This window comes from Ursus arctos, chromosome X (genome assembly GCF_023065955.2).
Source record: "Ursus arctos isolate Adak ecotype North America chromosome X, UrsArc2.0, whole genome shotgun sequence".
In the NCBI taxonomy this organism is placed as follows: Eukaryota; Metazoa; Chordata; class Mammalia; order Carnivora; family Ursidae; genus Ursus; species Ursus arctos.
Window position 1 is genome coordinate 82952491 of NC_079873.1, and position 23509 is coordinate 82975999.

At 36.0% G+C, this 23509-nt stretch overlaps 1 protein-coding gene and 1 pseudogene across 1 annotated transcript in view; one reads left to right on the forward strand and one right to left on the reverse strand.

Annotated features, from left to right (window-relative positions):
- Window positions 1–1087: 1087 nt before the first annotated feature.
- RADX (RPA1 related single stranded DNA binding protein, X-linked) overlaps window positions 1088–23509 on the forward strand; it is a 69950-nt gene continuing 47528 nt past the window's right edge. Inside the window, exons 1-6 of the mRNA XM_057315320.1 lie at window positions 1088–1840; window positions 10225–10367; window positions 11486–11678; window positions 20418–20526; window positions 20727–20818; window positions 20926–21060. Of these exons, the coding sequence (XP_057171303.1) occupies window positions 1198–1840; window positions 10225–10367; window positions 11486–11678; window positions 20418–20526; window positions 20727–20818; window positions 20926–21060 (1315 nt within the window). The 5' untranslated portion in view covers window positions 1088–1197. The remainder of the gene's footprint in view (window positions 1841–10224; window positions 10368–11485; window positions 11679–20417; window positions 20527–20726; window positions 20819–20925; window positions 21061–23509) is intronic.
- Window positions 17411–18598, reverse strand: LOC113241219 (magnesium transporter NIPA2-like; annotated as a pseudogene).

A 23509-nucleotide genomic window follows, 5' to 3' on the forward strand; every position in this document is an offset into this window, starting at 1 on the left:
GCTGAGGCAACCAGCAAAATGATTACAACTTGCTGAAAGCCCAGATTACGGTTAGCATTTTTAGCCATATTCTTAAATTAAGGTATGTTCAATGTTCTTTTTAGCCACCTGCTATTGCACGCTTAATAGACTACAGTATAGTATAAAACTTTCTATACATTGGGAAAGCCCAAAATTCATTTCACTTGCTTTATGGCCATATTCATTTTATTGCAGTGGTCTGGAGCCAAACCTGAAGTATCTCAGAAGTATGCCTGTACGCTAGCACAGCTGGGTACATATAACAAATGGCTTATTTTTAATTTGGACTGTTCTTATCAGCATTTTCACTTTATCGTCATTCTGTATACATACATTCCTTGTAGTTTAGAAATGCAGTTTCTGACATTCTATATCTTAGCTGTCTGTTAAGCCAGGTATTGTATAAAACATTAAGTACATTTTAAGAATTCTAACCTCAAGACAGCTCTTTACCAAGCCAGTTCTATAATTTTCTGTTTTCATTTGCATTTAATCACTAATTCACCAACCCTGCACTCAGGGAGTCACTACAGACAATTATGCTAATGCTTATAGCAATAGCAACTAACGTTTATGGAGGACTTTTTGTGCTAGGGACTTTGCTGAGGGCTGTGCATACATTATCTGGTTTCGTTCATACTGTAGGAGACCTGTGGTATGGCATTCATGTGTATTAATGAACTCTAATTTACTTTCTGTAGCTGCCCCAAAGCCCAAACCCCCAAACACCTGAGCTAGGACTACTGATACCCCGCTCCCAGCCACTTTCTCTTTTCCATCGCCTCTCAGCACTCTCCTTTCTAGAAGAGCCACGAGTGCTCCTCCCCCTCCCTCTTGCGACGTTTTGGGAACCATGGCGACCAACGCTGTTCCTCCCCTCCGCCTCCCCAGGCGACCCGGCTGGCACCAGGTGGGTGGATCTGCTACGTAACCGCGCGGGCAACTGCCTAGTAACAGTGCCTGCGAGTTGGAAGCGCGCCGGGAGAGGGGTGGAGCGAGAGAGCTGACGCGGGCGCGCGGAACATCTTCGCAGCCTCGCTTCGGGGGTGGAGCCTTACCAGACAGCCGGAGCAGAGTAGCTCGCGTTCGTCGCCCGAGCGCGAGGTTTCTTAGTGCTCAGCTTTGGACGGGGCAGACTAGCTTTGGGGAGCGAAGAGAGTACGCAGTTACCCCAAAATGTCTGGTGAGTTAGGTCAGCCTCAGGCCGGCCCATCACATGCCGGGCTAGAATTTCCGAATCCTGAGAGAAGTCGGTCTGGGGTCCCGGGAGGGGTGATCCGAAGGGTCGGTGCCCAGGGACGCAGGTCCTGGATCCAAAAGGTTCTTGAGCAGATAACGGATTCACCTCTGCAGTGGGTCACCCCGTCGGAGGTGGTGCCTGTCGCTGTGCTGGCCGTCCAGAGGTACCTGTTAGAGGATGAGCCACGCGACACGATACCCAAACCTCCCCTTTACTGCTATGATGTGACGATCTCGGACGGGGTGTACCAGGAGAAGTGCTACCTGGACCCCAGCCTGAACTTTCTCGTATATAAAAATATTCTTAAAGTTGGCATAGAAATGAAAATTTGCAGGGTCTCTTGTCTTTACAACGAGAAGAGGTTAGGCCAGGGGATCCTGTGCATAGATAACGTCCACTGTGGGGACACCCTGGAGGCTATTTCTCTAGAAACCCCATTCAGAAATAGTGCGCACAAGGAGATACCGGAGAGGCCTTTGAGAGGCGGAAAGAGTCATTACCTGGCCCTGTGGAATAACGAAGATCCATATGGAGATATTTGGTTAACCAACAAGCAGCCCGAGGAACACAATTTTAACAGTAAGTAATTGGAGGGAATGATGGAGGGGTTTAAAAAATAGTTTTCGGGAGCTTGCGTTAATGGGAAAGGAAACCAGGGTGCTTTGGTATTATTCATTTCAAACCGCGGGTGGGAATAAACAAATGCTCGTGGATGTCGAATTAACGCTCGCTTAATGAAATTTGCACAGCCCGTGTCTTGCTTTGATTATTCAAGTGGCTATTCAGGAAGTGTCTGAATACATCTCAGATTTAATCTGGCATACATGTGTGTGCGTTTGCCTATGGTGGAATTATCTTCGTTTCATTTCCAAACCACTTGTGGAAATAGTACTTTTCTGTGTTGGTTGGCGAGTGTATAGATCTGAATTCGTCATAAGAGTCGTAAATATTTGTGCTTTTGCGTGTTTTAACTTCATTCAAAAAAGGATATTGCGTGATTTATTCCTTAATAATTTGCATTAATGAAACGCCATTTTTTGTGTCTTCGAGTGTAGCAGTTATGTAAATACTGCTGTTTTGAATGTGTCATTTTTGTGGACAGGCTTGGAATCTTCATTTTTATGTTTCTTATTGCGTATCACGGACAATATTGACCTGAGAAGTTTAATTCTTCTGTACCAGAAGTAGGAAGTTAGCCTGAAAATGTCTGTTCGTCATCAGCAACTGCTGCAAAACATGTTTTATCAGAGATGGAAGGGGAATGATAGAACTATAGGGATGTACGTGTATGGAATGGGGACCAAATAAAACGCAAAAAAAAAATAAAATAAAAGCGAAAGTACTCAAGGAAGAAAGGTGATCATTTTCTACATTTATTGCTTTTTAGTTTTTTTTCTTTTTACATTGCGGTCATAATATTAGCTCGTATCTAATCTTGCTATGACGTGTATCAGCAACAGGCTTGAAAGTGAAAAGACAACTGGATCAAAAATATGCAATTAAAGGAATATCCAGTTATAAGGAAAAAAATATGTTATAGAAATGTGTGGACAAGGATGATTTAAATAACTTAAGCTTTAAAAGCAAGATAGTCGTTTCGGGGATGAAATAATGGAATGGTTTTTATTTCAAGCATGGAATAAGGCAGCACTGCGTTACTACTCTTAAGTGTTGATCATTTTTATTTTTAGGATTGAATACAGAAATGAAAAAATGGTGTCTAGAAGAATTAAGAGGGGAATAATAATTTGTAAAAATAGATTTCATTTTTCTGACTATGAAAGTGATATCCATTATTGAACACATATTTTTATTACAAAAGACAATGTCCATGTGCTAAAAAATCCAAACTATATTTAAAAGCATATTGTTGGCTAGCAAGAAAAAGAGCAATACAGACTGAAAAGCAAACTTATTGAACACCTATGGGCAAGATAATATTAAAAGCACTTTATTTGTGTAAACATAAAAAAGTATATTGTATTAAAAATGTAAGACACAGGTATAGTAAAATTTTGATGGCAAAATCTAGAAGTGGGTAAAATCTAGAAGTTTGCTGTATGTTTAAAATTTTTAATAATAAAAGGTCGTGGTGGAGTGAAAGACCCCTTTACCTCCACCTCTTATGCCTTCAAGTTCCCTCTCAAAACGCCAAAGGTTCAGCAGTTTGGTGTGTATCACTGAAAAAAAAATTCTGTGGCGTCGCATGATTTGCTGTTTACACTTATCTCAAGCATCTTTAATGTACATCTGCACATACACACTTCCATGGTATGGATGTACCTTAATTTATATAATCATGCCCATGTGAATGGTAATTATCAATTTTTGGCAGTTACTGGTTTTTCAGTCTTAGATCTGGCACTGAACATCATTAGGATATACACATACTTGTTCATTATGTTCAAGTGTTTCTGTTAAATGTATAGATTCCTAGAAGTGAAATCGCTGGGTTAAAGAGTATTTAAATTTTTTAATTTAATGGATATTGACAAATCATCTTCTGAAAAGGTTTTACTAATTTACATTCCCACTAACGTATGTATGAATGCCCATTTCCCCATATCGTACTAATTTTAAATTATATCTCTTGACTTTTCTAATTTCTTTGCTAATGGATGGTATTTGCTATATATTGCAAATTACATTCTCACACTCTGTCCCTTTTCTCCTTGTTTATGGTGCATTTTTGTGCTTTTTAAAACTTTTCTATTAAGGCATATGTACATACAAAGTGTTAAAGTCTTAAAAATACAGCTTGAAATACAAAAGAAAAAAATGCAGCTTAAAAATAAAGCTTGAAACCATTTCCCGCCCCCCCATCAAGACACAGAACGTTTTAAGCATCTCGAGAGTCTCACTAACGCCCTCTCCTGGTCAGTATCCTACTGCAAAGGTAACCAATATTGTGATCTCAAAGACAGCTTTTCAAAATGGAAGTTACATCATGCCACTCTCCTATCTAAATCTCTCCAGCGGCTCCCCATTGCGCTTAAACAACAATCCAGACCCCCTATCAGGGTGCGCAAGGCCCTGTGGTGTGGGCAAACTTTATTTAAACAGCTAGATACAAAATTTTTTTGCCTTTGTCGGACATACAGTCTCCAGTCACAGCTATTCAACTTGGCCAGAGTATAGCAAAAGCAGCCATAGGCAATATGTAAATTAATGGGTTTGGCTGTTTTATGGTAGAACTTTATTTACAAAACCTGGCTTCAAGCCAGATTTAGCTCAAGGGCTGTAATTTACAGACCCCTGCCCTACCAAATCCCCTTACTCACTTCTCTAACCCCTCTCCTCCACCATTTTGTTTCCAAAATACCAGCCTTCTTTTTGATCTCAAACCTCCTTGCTCTTTCCTGCCTCTAGTACGTTGCTACTGCTTTTTCCTCTTTCTGGAAAGTTCCTTCCTATCTTCAGGTCTCAACTCGAATATATAAAACATGTTAGAAAAGGGTTGTTTAAATATGTATTCCCTCCCCATTTATTATTATTGCATCACCATGGAAATGCCCTTCATAGAACTGATAACAGTCTGAAATTATTATTTCTGTTGTTTTCTTTTTCCTCCTACTGGTTTATAAGATCCATGAGGGCAAGGAGGCTGTTTTTTTCCTTGCTGTGGGGCATTCCTCCTATACCCAGAACAGTGTCTGCCGCATGGTAGGCATTCAATAAGTGTTTATTGAATAAAGAAATGCATAAAATAAATTACATTAGTGGATTTTCTAATGTTGAACCACTTCTGTATCTCTACTTGGTCACAGTTGTTATATTTACATCTGTATATTTAAAGTGAATTTGTTCCATAGATTTTATTTTTTTAGGGGGCTACTATTTTAGCCCAATATTGGATATCAGGTTAATTAATATTAGCCTAGTAGAATGAGTTGGGAAACTTGCCTGTTTTTCTGTGCTTCCAGAAATCATTTGTTCATTGAAGGTTTGGTAGAATTTATCCCTAAAACTATTGAACCTGGGGCCTTGGGCCAGGATTAGGGGTTAAAAAGAGAATGACTCCTTTTCAGTTTCTCATAGAAAAAATAATGAAATCAATAACACTTCTGGAGTCCATTTGTGAGAGTTGCTATTTTACTAGGAAATCTCATTTCACCTACATCTTAAAGTTGTATGCAGTAGTCTCTATTTTTAAATTTTAGTTTATATTTTAAAAATATTTTAGTCTAGTTTCATACCGTTTTACATTCCTAATGTTTATGTGTTTACCTTTTTTTATGGTCAGCCTTGCCAGAAGCTTGTCTGTTTTATTAGTATTTTTAAAAAAAGAATTTTAGCTTTACTAATTAAGTCTATATTGGGGAGATATTTTCTACTTTATTAACACTATAATCTTTAATTTCTTGTATTTCCTTTGTTCGTATTTTTTGTACTTCCCTTCTTGAGTTGAATGTTTGTTTCACTTATTTCCTTGTTTCTTTCTTCCAAAAGCTTTTAAAATTCCAAAATTTCTCATGGATACTGCTTTGTCTGCATACACTAGGTTTTGAAGTGCAGAGATTTTATTTTTACTCATTACTCATATTTTCTGATTTTTTAAATTTGAGTTCCTCTTTACCCTCAAAATTTTAGGAAAAGCTTACTTATTAGATATGAAGTCTATTATAACAAGTTTTTAAATTTTTTAAAAGATTTTATTCATTTATGTTGAGAGAGAGAGCGCAAGTGGGGGGGAATGGGCAGCGGGGACGGAGAAGCAGACTCCCACAGAGCAAGGACCCCAGACTCTAAACTCGATCCCAGGACCCTGGGATCATGATCTGAGCCAAAGGCAGACACTTAACCAACTGAGTCACCCAAATGCCCCTATAACAAGTTTTAAATTTTTTATTAAAGTATTCCATATTCTTTTTTTTTTAAATCCATTTTATTTGCCTATTTCTCTGAGAGGAATACTGGCTTCTCTTTATGACAGTGGTTTTGTTCATTTCTCCTTGTAGTTCTGAAAGTTTTTGATTTAGACATTACTATAATGTGTAAAGTTTCATAACAGTAATATCTTGTTGGTGGATTTTTAACCTTTTATCAGTATGGATTTTTTTTTTGTCCTTTTGTGCCTTGAATTCTGTTTTGTCTCAATAGTACTATTTACTACTGCTGCTGTCTTTTAGTTGGCATTTTAGGCAGTGGTTCTCAAACATGAATGGACATCCCTATCACTTCAAAAGTGTTTTAAAATGCAGATTTCTGGGCTCCACCACCAGTCTCTAATTCAGTAGGTCTGTGGTAGGGGCCTAAAATTTGCATTTCTAAGAAGTTCACTGGTGGTGATGATGCTGGTTGTACAAAGGCCACGTTTTGAGAACTGACCTAGTGTGTGTATCTTTGTCCATTTCTTTATTTCTATTTTGTTTTACATTTGTCTTTTAAAGAAATACATAGCTGAGTTTTTGGTTTTTTGACCCAAACCAATTCTTTTTCTTTTAAGAGATGAATTTAATCCAATTAAATTTAAAGTCCTTAATGATGTTTTTGTACCTGTTCTTGCAGAGCTGCTTTATGTTTTCTATACACCATGCTTTATTTATTTATTTATTTATTTTGCTTTTGCAAGATTTAAATTCCTTTTTCTTTTAGTGCTTTAGAAGTGATACATTAATTGGTATTCTCCTACAGGTTACCCTTATTGTTTTAACAGAATTATTTAAACTTTGAATTTTGTGTCAATCTGCAGAATTACGACAATTTATAATATCTTCCTCTTGAACAATACAAGGTGTTTAGGACTCTACTTGGTCATGATGCAATTTGGCGTATTGCTATATTGGGTTTGAAAGTATTTGATTGAGGATATTTACCATCATAAATGATTAGGATTTATGTTTTTTTTCCCCCGTGTACTACTTTTGTCATCATTTTTCGGGATTTATCTATGTTTATAAAATGAATTGTCAGAACCTGGTGCCAATTTTGGAGGTCATTATTTGTGAACTTTTTCATGTTCTTCCACAGTTATTGACTTATTCCAGTTTTCTTCTGCTTCTTAAGGCAATATTGATAATTCATATTTTCCTAGAAGATTATCAATTTCACTGATATTTTTGGGTTTAGTGATACACAATCATATATAATAATATTTTTCTCTAGGTTTATAGCTGATCGCATTTCAGACATATTTTTGTTTTCTGTCTTCATGGTTGCACTTGTCAGAGGTCTACCTTTTCATTCATTTTTCCAAGGAATTGGATTTAACAGTTCTATGTTTTTCTAATACATTATTTTCAGCTCTTATCTTTATTCCTTTTTGCATTCCTTAGATTTATTCTTTTGCCGTGGTTTTCGTTGTATGGTTCAAGGACCTCTAGAGGTGTCCCCAAGACCTTTACAAGGAATTCACATCAAAAATATTTTCATAATAATAATACCAAGACTTCATTTACGTTAAAAAAAAATTCATTTACCTTTTAACACTCTAATTCTCTGAAAGTATACAGTGGAGTCTTCCAGAAGCTACAGGACACGTGACATTGAAACAGACTGAATGCCAAAGAAATGGGAGTATCAGCTGTCTTCTATCAAGCTAGACTCTAAAAAGATTTACAAAGATGTAAACCAGTGCCACTCTTCTCACTAGATTTTTTGTTTTAGAAAATATCGTCATTTTGCCATTTATATTATACATAATAGGTTTATTGTTTTTAAGGGAGTTAATGAATAATTTTTTATTTCTTAGTTTTACTTTATAATATGTCAAGTGTTGATAGATATTACCTGTATAAATAAAAGCTTTTTGAGGTCTTCAGTAATTTTTAAGAATGTAAAAGGCTCCTGAGACCAGAAAGTTTGAGAATCACTGTTCCATTGCTTGCTATCTAACAGTTTGTATTGAATATCTAGTTTATTTTCATTCTTTCTTTTGAAAATGAACACATTTCTTTTTTTTTAAGATTTTATTTATTTGACAGAGAGAGACACAGCGAGAGAGGGAACACAAGCAGGGGGAGTGGGAGAGGGAGAAGCAGGCTTCCTGCTGAGCAGGGAGCCCGATGCAGGGTCAATCCCAGGACCCCGAGATCATGACCTGAGCCGAAGGCAGACGCTTAACGACTGAGCCACCCAGGCGCCCTGAAAATGAACACATTTCTATGAATTTATACAGATTCTTCATTGTTTATGTATAGCCTGTAATTTCTTTTTGGATTTGAGATATATATATATATTCTATGAAGTTTGTGAGTTAAAAACCCAAGCTGGGAAAACATTAACCAGGCAGATGTCTGATCACAGCTAACTCTGTGGACCCTGTTATAGCGGAAGCAGTGGCTCTTAGAGCTCTGGTTTTACAAAATCATGTAACTCTTGAATTTATTCTAGTTAGTGAAAGTATATGTGCCTTCATTGACCAAGGGTGTTTCACATACATTTCAGATAATTCAGAGCCGATCCACAATTTGTCCGACCTAATTAAAAAGGAAATCACTTAATTATGTCAGAGCAAATATTAGGACCTTTGATTCGGAGCTATTAATGTTTTGGAAGAATTTAGAAGGAAAATTGTACAGATGTCTGAAGACTAAAAATAGTATGCTTTTTTATGATACAGGTGTAATGACAACATTCCACTTAAATTCTTATTAAAAAGAAATTACAAATGCGGTTTTCATGTCAAAATGTTGTGTAGGTGATACATTATGTAAATTAAAATGGAAGTGGGAGATACCTTGTGAAATAAAACATTGGAATAAATACAAATTCAGGTTTTAAAAGTTGGGACTGGTCTATGAGAGAGCAAAATGTAGATGGAATTGCAGATGGAACCTCTCTTAACCCAAGGAAGAATAAAATAAAAAATACAAGTTAATCTTTTAAAGATGGTGAATAGCTTTTAAGCAGTTTTTGTATTTTCCAGCAAGCATGGAGATTAAAATTTCAAAGTAAATTATGTGACATATGAGAAGACAATGAGTACTATGTAGAAAAATAAGACAGGATGGGGCATAAGTAAAGGGATCAATTTTCAATAGGGTAGTTAAGGGATGACATCACTGAGGAAGTGACCTTTGAGCAAGACTTGAAGGAGAGGAGGGAAGTCACTCTGGTATCTAAGAAGATGTTCCAGACAGAGGGAACAGCAAGTGCAAAGCCCTGGTACAGAACTATGTTGGCATGTTGGGGAAATATAGAACTCATACATATAAAACTACAGTGAGGGCAATACAGAAATATATCATAAAACAATTCTATAAATTAAATGTATAAGTGCTTGGTAGTGGGAAAATATTCCATGGAATTGAGTTTTTCCCACAAAATTTCTTAAGGGAGATGAGTTTATTGAAGTATAATTAACATTCAATGTTACATTTGTTTCAGGTGTACAAGGTAATGATTTAACTATACTATATATTTCTCAGTGCTCATCAGAATATGTGTTCTTTTAATCCCCTTTATCTGTTTCACCCATCCCCCCACCCAGGGGGAGATGAGTTTAGATCCTAATCTTTCAGGAAGTAATTACCCAGTTTGACAAGGCAGAGGGCATTCGAGATAGAATAGTATATTAGTTAATATAGATATTTACCTTTGTGCTGGGCACATAGTAAGGCATATTTCTATATTAGCTATTTTTTTTAGAGAAAGAGAGAGAATGCATGCACATGAGAGAGTTGGGGCGGGGGGGTAGGCAGAGGAAGAGAAAAAATCTTAAGCAGGTTAAGCAGGCTCTCCATGCCCAGCGACCCTGAGATCGTGACCTGAGCCAAAATCAAGAGTTGGCCACTTTACTGACTGAGCCACCAGGCTCCCCTATATATTAGCTATTACTATTAATTATTAAGGATAGCATATATTATTAAGTTTTGCATGTGAGAAGTATATCGACTGGCTTAGCTGGTGAGAAGGAGTTGCTTTGGGGATGATCTGGCTACCATTTTTAACCATTAAAACAATTTTTAAATTACCATGACATATTAAGCAGGATTTTTTTCTATTCTATTTTTTTATTCTAGATACAAAAATAATTTCCCTGTCTCACCTTGAGATGACCTGGGCTAACAGAAGGAATTTTCCTGCATTGCTTGTGAGAATCCTGCATAAATCGAAACTGCGATACTATGGAAAACCTGATAAAAAGATGATTGAGCCATACCAGGTATTAAGTAATGACAAGATATTACATGTTAATGTAATGGTTATAGATTATAACTTACAGACCTGACTCCGTATTAGGATAATTTATGTCCAAATAATATTTTATAAGTTTAATTTAATAATTTTAAAAACATAATAAATGTATATTTCAAGGTATTTTTCTATGTAATTTCTTATACAGAAAGAAATTATTTCTGTATTGGTACCTCGTAATTCCCTGATTCAGCTGGTCTCCTTCACACTTTTTTCTGTATCTTCAACCTTTTCTTCTCTACTGTGCTTTCTACACCAGCATAGAGACATACTCTAGTCTTTCATTTTAAAAAAAGACAAAAATCTCCTTTGACCTCAGGACTCTTCTATTCCCTCTCTTCCTCTCTTCTGGCAAGCTCCTTGGAGAAGTAGTCTCTGCTAGATGTTTTCACTTTCTTACTTCCCATTTACTTTTCAACACAATTAGTGTGACTTTTTTCTTCAGCTGGTCACTCACTAGAGACCTTCTAATCGTCAAATCTAGCTGCTACTTTTCTGTCATCTTGACCCTCTGTGTCATATAATGCCAATGACGACTACCTTCTTGATTTCTGCCCTGTTTGTTTTTTTACTTAACATTTTACCATATTTTCACATGTTATCAAGAATTATTTTAGGTGTTTTATTAAGCTTTCATTATAACAGTTATACATACTTTGAGGTAATTTGGGAAATGCAGAAAGCTATAGAAATAAAGCTGATAAGTAATATCACCTCAAATTCTACCAGAGCCACTATTAATATTAAAGGGTTTTATTCCCTTTTTTGTATGTATGTATCACGTCTACATATATACACAGGATATATATGCACATATCTATATCATATGTATGCCATATATATCACATCTATGTGTATATGTGTGCATATCATATGTTGCATGACTATGTCATATATTAAATTATCTTACAAAATGAAGACCATACATATAATTTTGTGTCACTTAACATTTCCTTAAGTATTTTCTATCACTAAAAATCATAACTTAGTCATTCCCCTATAGTTTTGCTTTCTCATTCTTAAAATTAGAATGCCCTGTAGGTAAAAGTAACAAATATGCTGTGCTTTTTCACTCTTTTTTTCTAGACCTTTTTGGAAGTTGCTGACAGTTCAGGCACAGTGTCAGTGATTATGTGGAATGCCCTGTGTCCTGAATGGTATAAAAGTTTGCGGGTTGGTTTAGTTCTTCTGCTTCAGGATTATTCTGTTAAAAAGAGTTATCCATTCAGGATGCAGCCTCTGCCTGTGGATCCACAGATCAAACTAATTTCTACAATGGGTTAAGTATCCAATAAATTTATTGTTTTATGGCTCTTTTGTTTGTATAAATTTGCAAAGTACCATATCAGCCAAAGGCTCTGACAAATTGCTGAATTTGTTAGAACCTGGTAAGCCTTTAAATTCTTTATAAAAATTTTAAGCAATCACTTAATAAATTATTTATTATTGTATTTATTAAGAAGAAGTAATGTGAGATATTTATTGTTGATTAATGAATGAGCTCCACTTAGGATGTACTTATTTTTGTTTTATTTTTTAAAAAGCAATTTAAAAATTTTAATATAGCGGTTTATAAAGTGGGTAAGGCATATAATTCATTTTATAACACCTCAGACCAAAAAAAAAGTATTTCATGTTTTATTTTTTGTATTATAGTACTAAATGAGTTGAATATACTTTTCTGTTACTATAAGGTGCTTTTCAAAAAGGCTTTTGTCAGCATTTTATTTTGAAATAATTTCAAATTTACGTAAAAGTTGAAAGAATAGTACAAAGAACTCCCATACACCCTTTACACAGATTCAACGGTTGTTAACATTTACCTTTACTTTATCATTCCCTACCTCTCTCCATATATGTTTGTCCTCTGAAACATTTGAGAGTAAGTGGCAGCCATCACACATACCCCTTTACCTCAGAACACTTCAGTAATACTTCAATGTGTATTTCCGAAGAACAAGAACATTCTATTCTATAATCACAGTACAGCTATCAAAATCAGGAAATTTAAAATTGAGAAATTGCCGTTATCTAGCCTGCAGTCAGTATTCAAATGCAATTAAATTGCTGCAATTTTGAAAAGGCTCTTCCTAATTAGTATTGAAATCGAAGTTTTGACATCTTGGCATCATCCTAAATATTTTTGGAGCATTAAAATTATTAAGTGGTTGTGTTCAGATGTGGATGTGAATTTTTTGCTTTTCCATTTTTCAAAATTGTAGATTATATCACTCAACAAGTTTAAGCATTGATTTTGGCTCATAGTAGTTATATACTGGACCTGTATTTCTGTGTATTCTAAATTCCCTACTAATACTAATTACTTGGGAATGTGCAGAAAATATAGCCTTTGTCCACTGTTTCCTTAAATATAAGCTTATTTAGGAAAATTTCATATGATTCTTTATTAAAATCTTAAAGATTTGGTTGACATCAATCATGTCTTGCTGGATGAACAAGTCATTACCTAGTAGTTTGGTACAATTAGCCCATTATCTCATTGCCTCTTTGTTCTTACCTTTGTTATAGAAAGGTAAGAAATTAAACTAATATTGATGTTGGGACTTACTTGAGAAAATACAGGAAAAAAATGGCAAAAAGAAGCTAATTTGCAACATGTATTATTATGTCTATCAATTTGTAAATTCTTGCCACAACCAAGCATATCTAGGTAAAAAAATGCCTTAGTAAAAATTGAGACATTTGTCAATAACAGGTAAGGTAAGTAAATTTGTTGATGTCACATAATAAATCACTGGCATAGTGAAAAGTAAAACCTAGTTTTTCTGACCCCTAACCTAGTGTTCTTTTTATGAGATATACTGTTTTCCTGGTGTAAAGAGAATTAATTTAAATCATAATTTTTACATGGCTGTGGGCAAATCTAGCAATGTGTCTGGTACTAACAGCTGTTTCTAAACCTTAAAAATATAAAGAAGGTAGAAAAATAGACCGCATGTGGTCAGTAGATAAACAGCTACTAAAAACACTGAAATTGAATCAAGCAGTATGCTACCTCTACTATATAGAAGTACAGGGTCAGGGGCGCCTGGGTGGCACAGCGGTTAATTGTCTGCCTTCGGCTCAGGGCGTGATCCTGGCGTTACGGGATCGAGTCCCACATCAGGCTCTTCCGCTATGAGCCTGCTTCTTCCTCTCCCACTCCCCCTGCTTGTGTTCCCTCTCTCGCTGGCTGTCTCTCTCTGTCGAATAAATAAATAAAATCTTTAAAAAAAAAAAAAAAGAAGTACAGGGTCAGATTTTCATAATGGAAACTCTAAGATATGAGAGGCTATTTATTCTTTCAGGTAAATAATTGCAAATATGGAAATTATTTTTTTTTTTACATGAGAGCCTTGGATAAGAATATATTGAAAATGTTTCTTTCAGTCTTTAAAACAGTTTTAATGTTATCAGTGTTAGCATCAGTCTACTTTATCCCATACCTTTTTGATAAGGAATAGGACTTTTTCCCCTCTTTATCAGGAGTCAGTGTTCTATTTCTATAAAGGCAATATAGTTTCTGTCATAAGTACACAGCTCTGCCTTTATAGAGTGAAAGCAAATAGAGATAATATGTAAGGAATAGGCATGGCTGTGTTACAGTGAAACTTTATTTGCAAAAACAGGCAACCATCTGCAGGCTGTAGTTTGCCGAGCCCACACGTTAGTATCGCTCGGGGAGCCTGAAAGAACCATAGGCATGCCAGGTGCAGCGATTTTGATTTAATTACTCTGAGGAGGGAACCAAGACGTTGGTGTGTCTTTAAAAATCCTCAGGTGATTCTAATGCACACCTAGAGTTGAGAACTACTGATTTATGATCTTTAAAAAGATTAAATGGATTAATGATTTTTTGAAGGGAAATGAAGAGTTTTGTAAACCATGCTAGACACAGGAGGTACAAAGATAAGTAATACAGAGTTGTACCCTTAAAAAGTTAGTCTAACAGGGTAATATATTACACTGCATGTTAACTAACCAGAATTTAAATAAAAACTTGAAAAAAGATTAGTCTAATGGTACAGATCAGTAAGATGAACCGATTATAATAAAATGAAGGATGAATGACAGTAAACAGTAAGAAGATGTGATGAACAAAAGGGGAGAGGAAATGAGCAGAAATGTAGTTGAGGAAAGAAAGAATGGTCAGGAGAGTGGGAGAATGAGTTGGATAGGAGAAAGTGTGAGTGGGGGTTACAAATAATAACAGGGTCGTTTAAATGTTATGAATAGGATAAATGAGAAAAGGTATATATTGCGGGTCAGGGTTGGTCAGTAAGGGAATAAGTGTTTGTGGTACCATCACTGCCTTCTAGGTGTTGATGCTGAAAGACAAACTATTGGAGAAATTGATCTTGATTTTTTTTCCATATTTACATGTGTAGTTCCAAGTTATAGACACTAAGATGTAATTTTTTAAAAGACCAAATAAATGGAAGCCTATAAAGGTGAAAATTCTCTTGTAAAACATAGGACGTATTTGCTAGTCATGTATGGTTTTGTATATTGCCATTTTGCATATCATTCTGTTCTACCTTTTATCAAATAGTATTCAGCTAGCATCCCAAGTAAACATTTTAAAATCTTGAGATTTTTCAGACTGTATTATATAATACTTATTGAGATAATAGCATCAAGTGTTTGGGGTTTTGGTGGGAAGGGGCTATTTATTTCATTCAAACTCCTACTAGCATTTTGGAGCTGGAAGGGACCTTAAATATAATCAGGTAACTATGACTATGAAAGTGCTTTGTAAAATGCAAACTGTTTTGTAGGTACAAGGTAATATCATGTAATACAAACCTCCCTCATTTATATATAAAAGACTGAAACTCTTAAAGGTAAAGTGAATTTTCTAATCACATGGCTGCTAATAGGCTGCTAATAATTTGCCTATTACACCCCTATCTTATACTATATAAAAAGTCAATTCTAGATACAGCAAATGTAAAAGGCAAAACTTCCAGATACATGAGAAATGTATCTTCATCCTGTTTTTTTTTTTTGCAGGTTTTTTTTGTGTGTTGTTTTTGTTTTTTTTTTGTTTTGTTTTGTTTTGTTTTTGAGACAGAGAGCATGCTGTCATGGGCGGGAGGGGCAGAGGAAGAGGGAGAGAGAGAATTCCAAGCAGGCTCCACACCCAGCACAGAGCCTGATGCATGGCTTGATCCCAGGACCCTGAGATCATGACCCAAGCCGAAATCAAGAGCTAGATGCCCAACTGACTGAACCACCCAGGTGCCCCCTCTTCATCCTGCTTTAATCTTTGTTTGCTAAACAGCAAATTCTTAGAAAATATTACCTCCTGCATAAAAGGGGATAGAAAGCCCTCTAAATAAATGGAGAAATAGCCCATGTTCCCAGGTAGGAAGTCAGTATCAATTTCATGAGTATGTCAAGTACCCCCAAATTGATCTGCAGATTCAGTGCTATTCTGTAAGATTTTTTTTCTGGAACTGACAAACTGATTCTAAAATTTATACGGAGGCACATAATTATTGAGAATAGTCAAGACAGTTCTGAAGAAAATAGCGGGCTACAGAGGGAGACTTCTACAAATGTCATGAGTTCTTATAAAGAATTTATGACCGTGTAATATAGCTATAGGTATAGACAAACTGACCAGCAAATCACAATATGATCGAGAAATAGCCCTTAACACACACAAAGTTAATATGACAGATGTGTTATACAGATCATCAAGGAAGAAAGAACTATTCAGTAAATAGTATTGGAAAAAATAATTACATACTTGAGGAAAAAATGACATTATATCCCTATCTTATGCTGTATAAAAAGTCAATTTCAGATACAGTAAATGTAAAAGGCAAAACTTTTAGAAGACTTATAAAGAAATATGTGTTTGACCTTGGGATAAGGAAGGATGTCTTAGAGAGGACACAGGGAAGAGCATTTGTAAATGAATGATTAATAAACCCAACTACATTGAAATTTTTTTGGTTTCAATTTGTCTTTTTATTATAATATGAGCTAAATTTAAGAAATTAGTCTTTTGACTTTATTTCCCAGAGTTGTTAGATCTAAATGACAATAGACCTTGTTATGAAAATATACTGAAAAATACAAGTGCTGAAGTAAAATGGTAATCAAGGTTCCAGGTATCAAGGGATTAGAGAACGTGAAGAATGAAACCCGTCAGGCTGCAGCCCGACCGAGGCAGGACGGGCTGGTTTAGCAAGGCTCCATCAAGGAGTAGGAAGACCATCAAAGGTGTGGTGATAAGTCCCAGCATGAGAAACATCTCCACCAGGCAACTTCCTACCCTTCTTTGTTTGGTAAATTGAGTTTTTCTTCATTTAATAACTTAGGATTCTCTTAAACTGACATTTCAAAATTAAAATAATTCATCAAACAGGAGTCATTTTTATAGGTAAGGTAAATCACAGGATAGTGTATTAGGAAAATTTTGTCCCTTTTTAAATCAGAAAGCCTTCAAGTGGTCAGGGATTGATGGAGTGAGGATGACAAATGTACATTTCAGATTTTCATCACCAATGAAAAAATAAAGCATTTTTATCAATTTGAAACTGTCAGTGCATTTAGATTTTGGTGAAGGAAAATTTAAAATACCTCTACAATAACACAATGTTAATAAAAATTGGCCATGTACTGAGGTCATTTTAGTGAGCTACCATCATGTAAATACAAGAAAAGTAATTTCTTGGTCCTAATCAGTGAAACTTTAAAAAAGGTTGTCTCTAGAGAACATTTTTTAAGAACACTGCTTTTTCAGACACATTCTGATATTCAAATTCACTTTATGATACAATTATAGATTAACCTTTTAATTACATTTTTCTTTTTTTTTAAGATTTTAGTTATTTGCTTGTCAAGCAGGGGGAGCAGCAGGCAGAGGGAGAAGCAGGCTCCCCACTGAGCAGGGAGCCTGACGCAGGACTTGATCCCAGGATCCTGGGATCACGACCTGAGCCGAAGGAAGACGCTTAACATGACTGAGCCACCCAGGCGTCCCTAATTACATTTTTCTTAAAAAGCTGTGAGATTTCTATTTCTTTGGGAGATACTTTCACCACTGTGTCATTCAGTTCCACAGGTGAAGCTTTCTTCATTATCATGAAGAACTTCATACCTGTTAGAGAGATTGCCATGCATTGCTTTTTTTGTCCTTTCAAAAAGACACAGGGAGACTTGCTAGAGTAAAGCTGACATCTTTAAAGGCATGCAACAAGAATATTCCCACAAGGATTGCAAAGAAGCCACTCAAACTACCAATGACATCATCAACAGGCTTATCTTGCCACTCCTTAAGAAGAATAGCTGAACAAGTTAAAACTGATGTTGTAAAGAATAGGTAATATATTAGAGTCACAATGGAAGCGTTGACTATATCCAGGGCCCTGTTCCGGCAATTAATCTGCGTGCTCACACAGCCTATAAGGCTCAGCAGCAGAACCCAGGCCGGGGGATGTCACAATACAGGCTTTCCAGCAGACAGCTGTCTTTGATAGCAATGCCCAGGCCCTTAACACAGGAGACCAAAAACGCTCCGGTTACAGAGCAGGTTGTTATGTACACAAGAATGTTTGTCTGTCTGTGGCGAGGTCTCACCACGAAGATTAATACCAATGACACAACGACCACAAGTGTTGCAAAGACCACAAAACCTAGATCTCCCAGTTTGTTAGACATTTCACTTAAGTCTCAATCTCCTCTTCTTTTGGAGCATGAATGATCATGATTGTAGATCCTAGAATACTTAGCAAACATCCAATTTTCCCATGAAGATTAGGTCTTTCATTCAGAAAGTAAAGAAGGAATAGCACTTTCTAGGATGCTGAGAGCCACCCTAACGGAGTCACTAGGGTGGCTGGTGCAAAGGCATGTGCAGCAAGTTTGGCCACCTCACCTGCTCCCATTGATAGCAATCCAGCCCACCACAACAATTCTTTTAAGATATGCATGGCCACCGTGACCTACTGTCATGGAGCCTTTCCTGGCAAGTCACAGAAGACCTTTTTTTTCCCCCCAAAATGAAACTCCTGCCAATGAAAATGCTGGAGCTCATAGCCAATCCCACAGCAATGTAAAAGTCATATTTTCCATGCCCCTGGATCATTTCATTTGTTACTAAAGAAGTTCTTGTGAGTCACATTGATCACAAAACAGAGAAACCTCTGATGCTGGAGGCAGGATTATGCAATCTTCATATATGTAAGTTTAGTATGGTCTCTTTTATGAAAAAAAGGGTGGGAGCAGTTAGAGATGACTTATTCATTCTCATTTCCCCATAAAAAATACTCTTTATCCTCATTTAAAGTTTTAAACCCTGGCACAGTAGCTCCGGCTCCAGCTGGAGGCCGGCCATGCAGCTTCCCCCCACTATCTGGCCCTGGCCCTGGCCACCTTGGCTTACACGCCTACAGAGGCCTCATAAGCCGCGTCCTCTTGAGCTGGGTGGGGGCCACCTTAGTACAGAAGGAGATGAGAGCATCTGGGGCTGCAGGTGCAGCTGCCTCCCGCACCTACATTGAAATTAACTTTTTTCATCAAAAGACACCATAAAAAGAATGAAAAGCAATGCACACCTCGGTGAATATATTTGCAATAATATAACCAACAAAGTATTAGTATCCAATATATATAAAGAAGTCCTTCAAATAAATAAGAAAATAAAGGGACACCTGGGTGGCTCCCTGGTTAAGCAGTTAAGCGCTTGTCCTGCGGGAGCCTAGGGCTGGAGCCCAGTGGCTGCCTCCCTGCTCAGCAGGGAGTCTGGTTCTCCCTCTGCCCCTCCTCCTGCTTGTCTCTCTCTCTCTCTCTCTCTCTCTCTCTCTCTCATTCTCAAATAAATAAATAAAATCTTAAAAAATAAGAAAAAAATTTAATAGAAGAGATGGCAAAAGATACAAGCAGGTATTTCACAAAAGAGGGTGCATGAGGGGCTCGTGGGTGGTGCAAATGGTTAAGCGTCTAAGTCTTGATTTTGGCTCAGGTCGTGATCTCTGGGTCATGAGATCAAGTCCTGCTTCCAGCTTCCCGCTCAGTGCAGAGTCAACTTAAGACTCTCCCTCTCCCTTTGCCCCTCTTCCATACTCTCCCTCTCCCCCACTCTCTCTCTCAAATAAATAAAAATAAATCTTAAAAAATAAAAAAAAATTTAAAGAGGATGCATGGATGAATCATGAGTATATGAAATGTCATTCAACATAATTAGTAATAAGGGAAGTGTAAATGAAGACCACAACAAATCGTCATTTTGTGTCACTAAACTGACAAAAAATAAATTTGATAGTAGCAAAATTTGGAGAGGATGCTGATCAATGGGAATTCCTACACATTGCTGGTAGAGCTATAAATAGGTTAATTACTTGAAAATAGTTTGGAATTAGCCTGTAGAGTGGAACTTTTGCACATTGTACAATCCAGGGTTTCCCTCCTGGGTATAAAACCCTAGAAAAATTTTGCCTGGGTGCACAGGGAGATATGTACAAAAGATTCATAGTGACCCTTTTGTAATAGCAAAAACAGGAAATAATCCAAAGGTCCATAAACACGATAGTGGGTAAACAAAATTGTAACATATCAACACCCTGGAACATTATTCAGCAGTAGGAATAATAATAATAAAAAAACCACTACATGCAGCTACATGGGTGAATTTTAGTACCATAATGTTAAGTGAAAAGAGTAGCCCTAGAACACAGAATATGGTATGAGTTCAGCCATATAAAGTAAAAAAACAAAACTAAATAGTATTTTGTTGGGGCAAAAGCATATAAATGCTAAAAACCTTTTTTTAATTAAGAAAAATGACAAAACACAAAATCTAAAAATGGCTAACCTTTGACCGAGAGATAAGTAGATATGATAATGTAGGAATAAGTAGAAGAAATTTATTGATAATGGTCTAGTTCTTAGGGTTAGTGGTGGGCTCAGAAGAGTTCAGACTAACATTTTGCTGTGTAATTTGTACACATGTATATTCTTTTATCTGTATGAAATGTCATATTAAAGTAATATATTTGTTTTTCAGAAATCTGCCTGAACCTTCGAGATCCTCCGACTAACATAATTATCATTCCGGAAAAGCAGGTGAAACCTGAATGGAGATTGCCAAAATTGAATCACCGCTTTATCACAAGGTAGAATGCTTATGTAAAATACCTTAAATATTAATTTTTAGCATTAGCTGAAATGTACTGAAACAGTGTGTTATTATTGCTCAAAATCTACCCCAAATTATGCTATATCAATTATGTTGATATATATTTTCACAATCATAATTTTAGAATGCTTTTTCACTGTTTAAAGATACAATATTGAACAATTTTCCTTTTTTTAGGTCGGAACTGGATGATGTGCCAGAAAATTACATCTGTGATGTTATTGGCATTTTAATTTTTGTAGGAAGAGTCCAGCGGTCAAAAAAGAAGGGTAAGCTTTTAAAACTGAAAGTCGTAAAAAGTATTTCAGTGAATAGTTCTGTGCTCATATATGCGTAATTGTTCACCTTCATTTATTCTAATATCCTATCCATATAGAAAACCGTGAAGATTTTTGGTCATATCGCTGGATTCACATCGCTGATGGGACTTCAGAACAGCCATTTATAGTGGAGCTGTTTTCTACATCTCAACCAGAAATCTTTGAAAATATTTACCCAAGTACTCAATCCAGTATTTACACTTTTTTTACTTTTTGGGTTTGGGGGTTGTTAACGTAAAATGTTTGAGTGTGTACTGATTTACAGAGTGGCATGATACTGAGTTAGCAAATTCAAGCCGTGTGATAGCATGTTTAAATTTTTTTCTATATTAATATCATATTTGGTATCACAGACATTAACCACCTTCTGGTTGTCTATTCAGAATTAATTTGGGATTGAAACCAGTTTTTCAGGAAACAGGTGCTCTTCTCAATTCTCATTATTAGCATTTCAGGCATAAAAGCTTAACATTCAGTGAAACTAAAACATGGGCAATCAGTTCCCTTTGTATCCATTTTGAAACTGACTAGAGCACAAAAAAGACAATGAAGACTTTACTAATGTAGAATTAATTGGTAGAGGATTGACAGACTGTAATTAAATAATGACAGTGGTTAAGTATGGTTTCATTTGAGTAGTAAATTAATATTACATTGGCAATGTTATACCAGCTGGTCAATATTTTAGTTACTTTGGTGTTGACCTTTCCCCCCCTTGCATTTATTCAGATACAGAGGTATTTTTCCCACTAATTTTATTCATTTGAAAACATTTTAGGTATGCTTCAGATCTATTATCATAAGAAAAAAGTATAATTAATACTCTTTAACAACTTCAGTGAATTTTTCCTTGTATCAACTTGTAGCATAAAGCTATTATAGCTACAGTGTGCTATTTTACTATTTTTCAAATGGTTATATGAATAAAATACTGATTGTTAAATGTTTGCCAACATTGGGAAAACTCCCAATCTTGACCATATGTAATTTTTAAAATCAACAACAAGGTAAAAATTGTAGAGCATCAGGATACCTAGAGACCATATAAAAGGCTGTTCTGCTACCCTTTTATTGGTTATTGCAAAACAGCATTCCACACCATTCAGTTATTACCTTATTAGATTCTACCATCTGCTTGTGAGATTAAAATTTTAAAATGTGTCTGGACGGAACTAAACCTCACCCCAACTATTGAGGGAGAGGGAAGAAAGAGTTTTAGCCAAAACCAAGGCATGGGCTTCCAAGGTGAATGGGGCTATGATTTCTCATGTAACTTCTCTCAGGGCGTAAATGATTGATAGTGATGACTTCTGATGACAATTCCATTACCTCGTTTTAGGTGGGTTTTATGGCTGGGGCCCTCTCTTTGTTGCCACTTGAAACCACAAGCTGACACAAGTTTTAGATAATGATTCTTCACAGAAATGTTGCCAAGTATGCATGTTCTATTTCTTCGGATAATGTGAAATACATCTTCCTAAGAAAGCCTTATACGGACCTTGGTGAGATTTACCCTGGTACAGTAGTTGACAACATTCGCAATTTATGTTCATATTTTGACCAAGGTGAAAAAATTATCAAATGAATGGTGAGTATTGAGGGAGCTTCAGGCCCATGAAGGGGAACATGACCAACTGTCTTCTAGAATAATACCAGAATCCTTTGGTAGTAGGAAATCTCTTTCACTTTTGATTAAGGAGAGTGAAAAACTAAGGAGAACTAAAATTGAGTGTTTGCTCTGTACCAGATGCTCATACATGTTATCTCATTTTGTACTCCTAGTTACCTTCTTAAAAGTTGATGTTTTTACAGATTTACAGGTGAGGAAACAAAGGTCCAGAGGAGTTAAGTAATTTCTTAGATGTCAAACAGCTGGAAGGTGTCAGGTTGGAATGTCTGATTTTTAACAGTCATGAAATGAGAATTAGAAGTTTCTTTAATATTGCTATATCAACATCGTTAACCATAAAGACTGACATATTTGTACAGTCTTTTAAATAAAAGAAGAGTGATGTAAATTGAGAATTATTCTTAGTCATCTCAACAGATTTCCTTTATTTTTGTTGCTATAAGATAATGAATTAGGAAATGTTAGATATAGAAAATAAATTTATTGTTATTATCATACTCTAGGGAAGTATTTATCTCAAATGAGAACTTACCATTATTGTGAGACTATGGGTATTTACATTTATTTCTTCATTTCCTAGTTCATAAGACCATAACCGTTTTGTCATGTGATGAGTTAAAATTTTTAAAATGTTGTTGGCTTAATGCAACTTTACCTAACTAACTGAAAGACAGTTGAAAACAATTCAGCAAGGTGAACAGAAAAGAATGGGTCGTATAAGCCCGGTCATGGAGACTTAAAGTCTAATTAAGATAAACACCTGTAAAGCACTTGCACAATTTCAAGTTAATAGTGTATACCCCTATCTGGTGGAAGGAGTCAGACTAATTCAGGGATCAGTGTTAGATTGGGTTAATCAGTAAAAACATCCTGGAGAAACTAGGCTTTTTTTTTTCCTCTGTAGGAAATAACTGTTCACACTCAGTTGTGTGCCTGATTAGAGAGACTTGGATTCTTCAACTGTGCAGTGAGGAGTAACTTCAGTTAGGTGCAGCCATTGTACTTTCTAA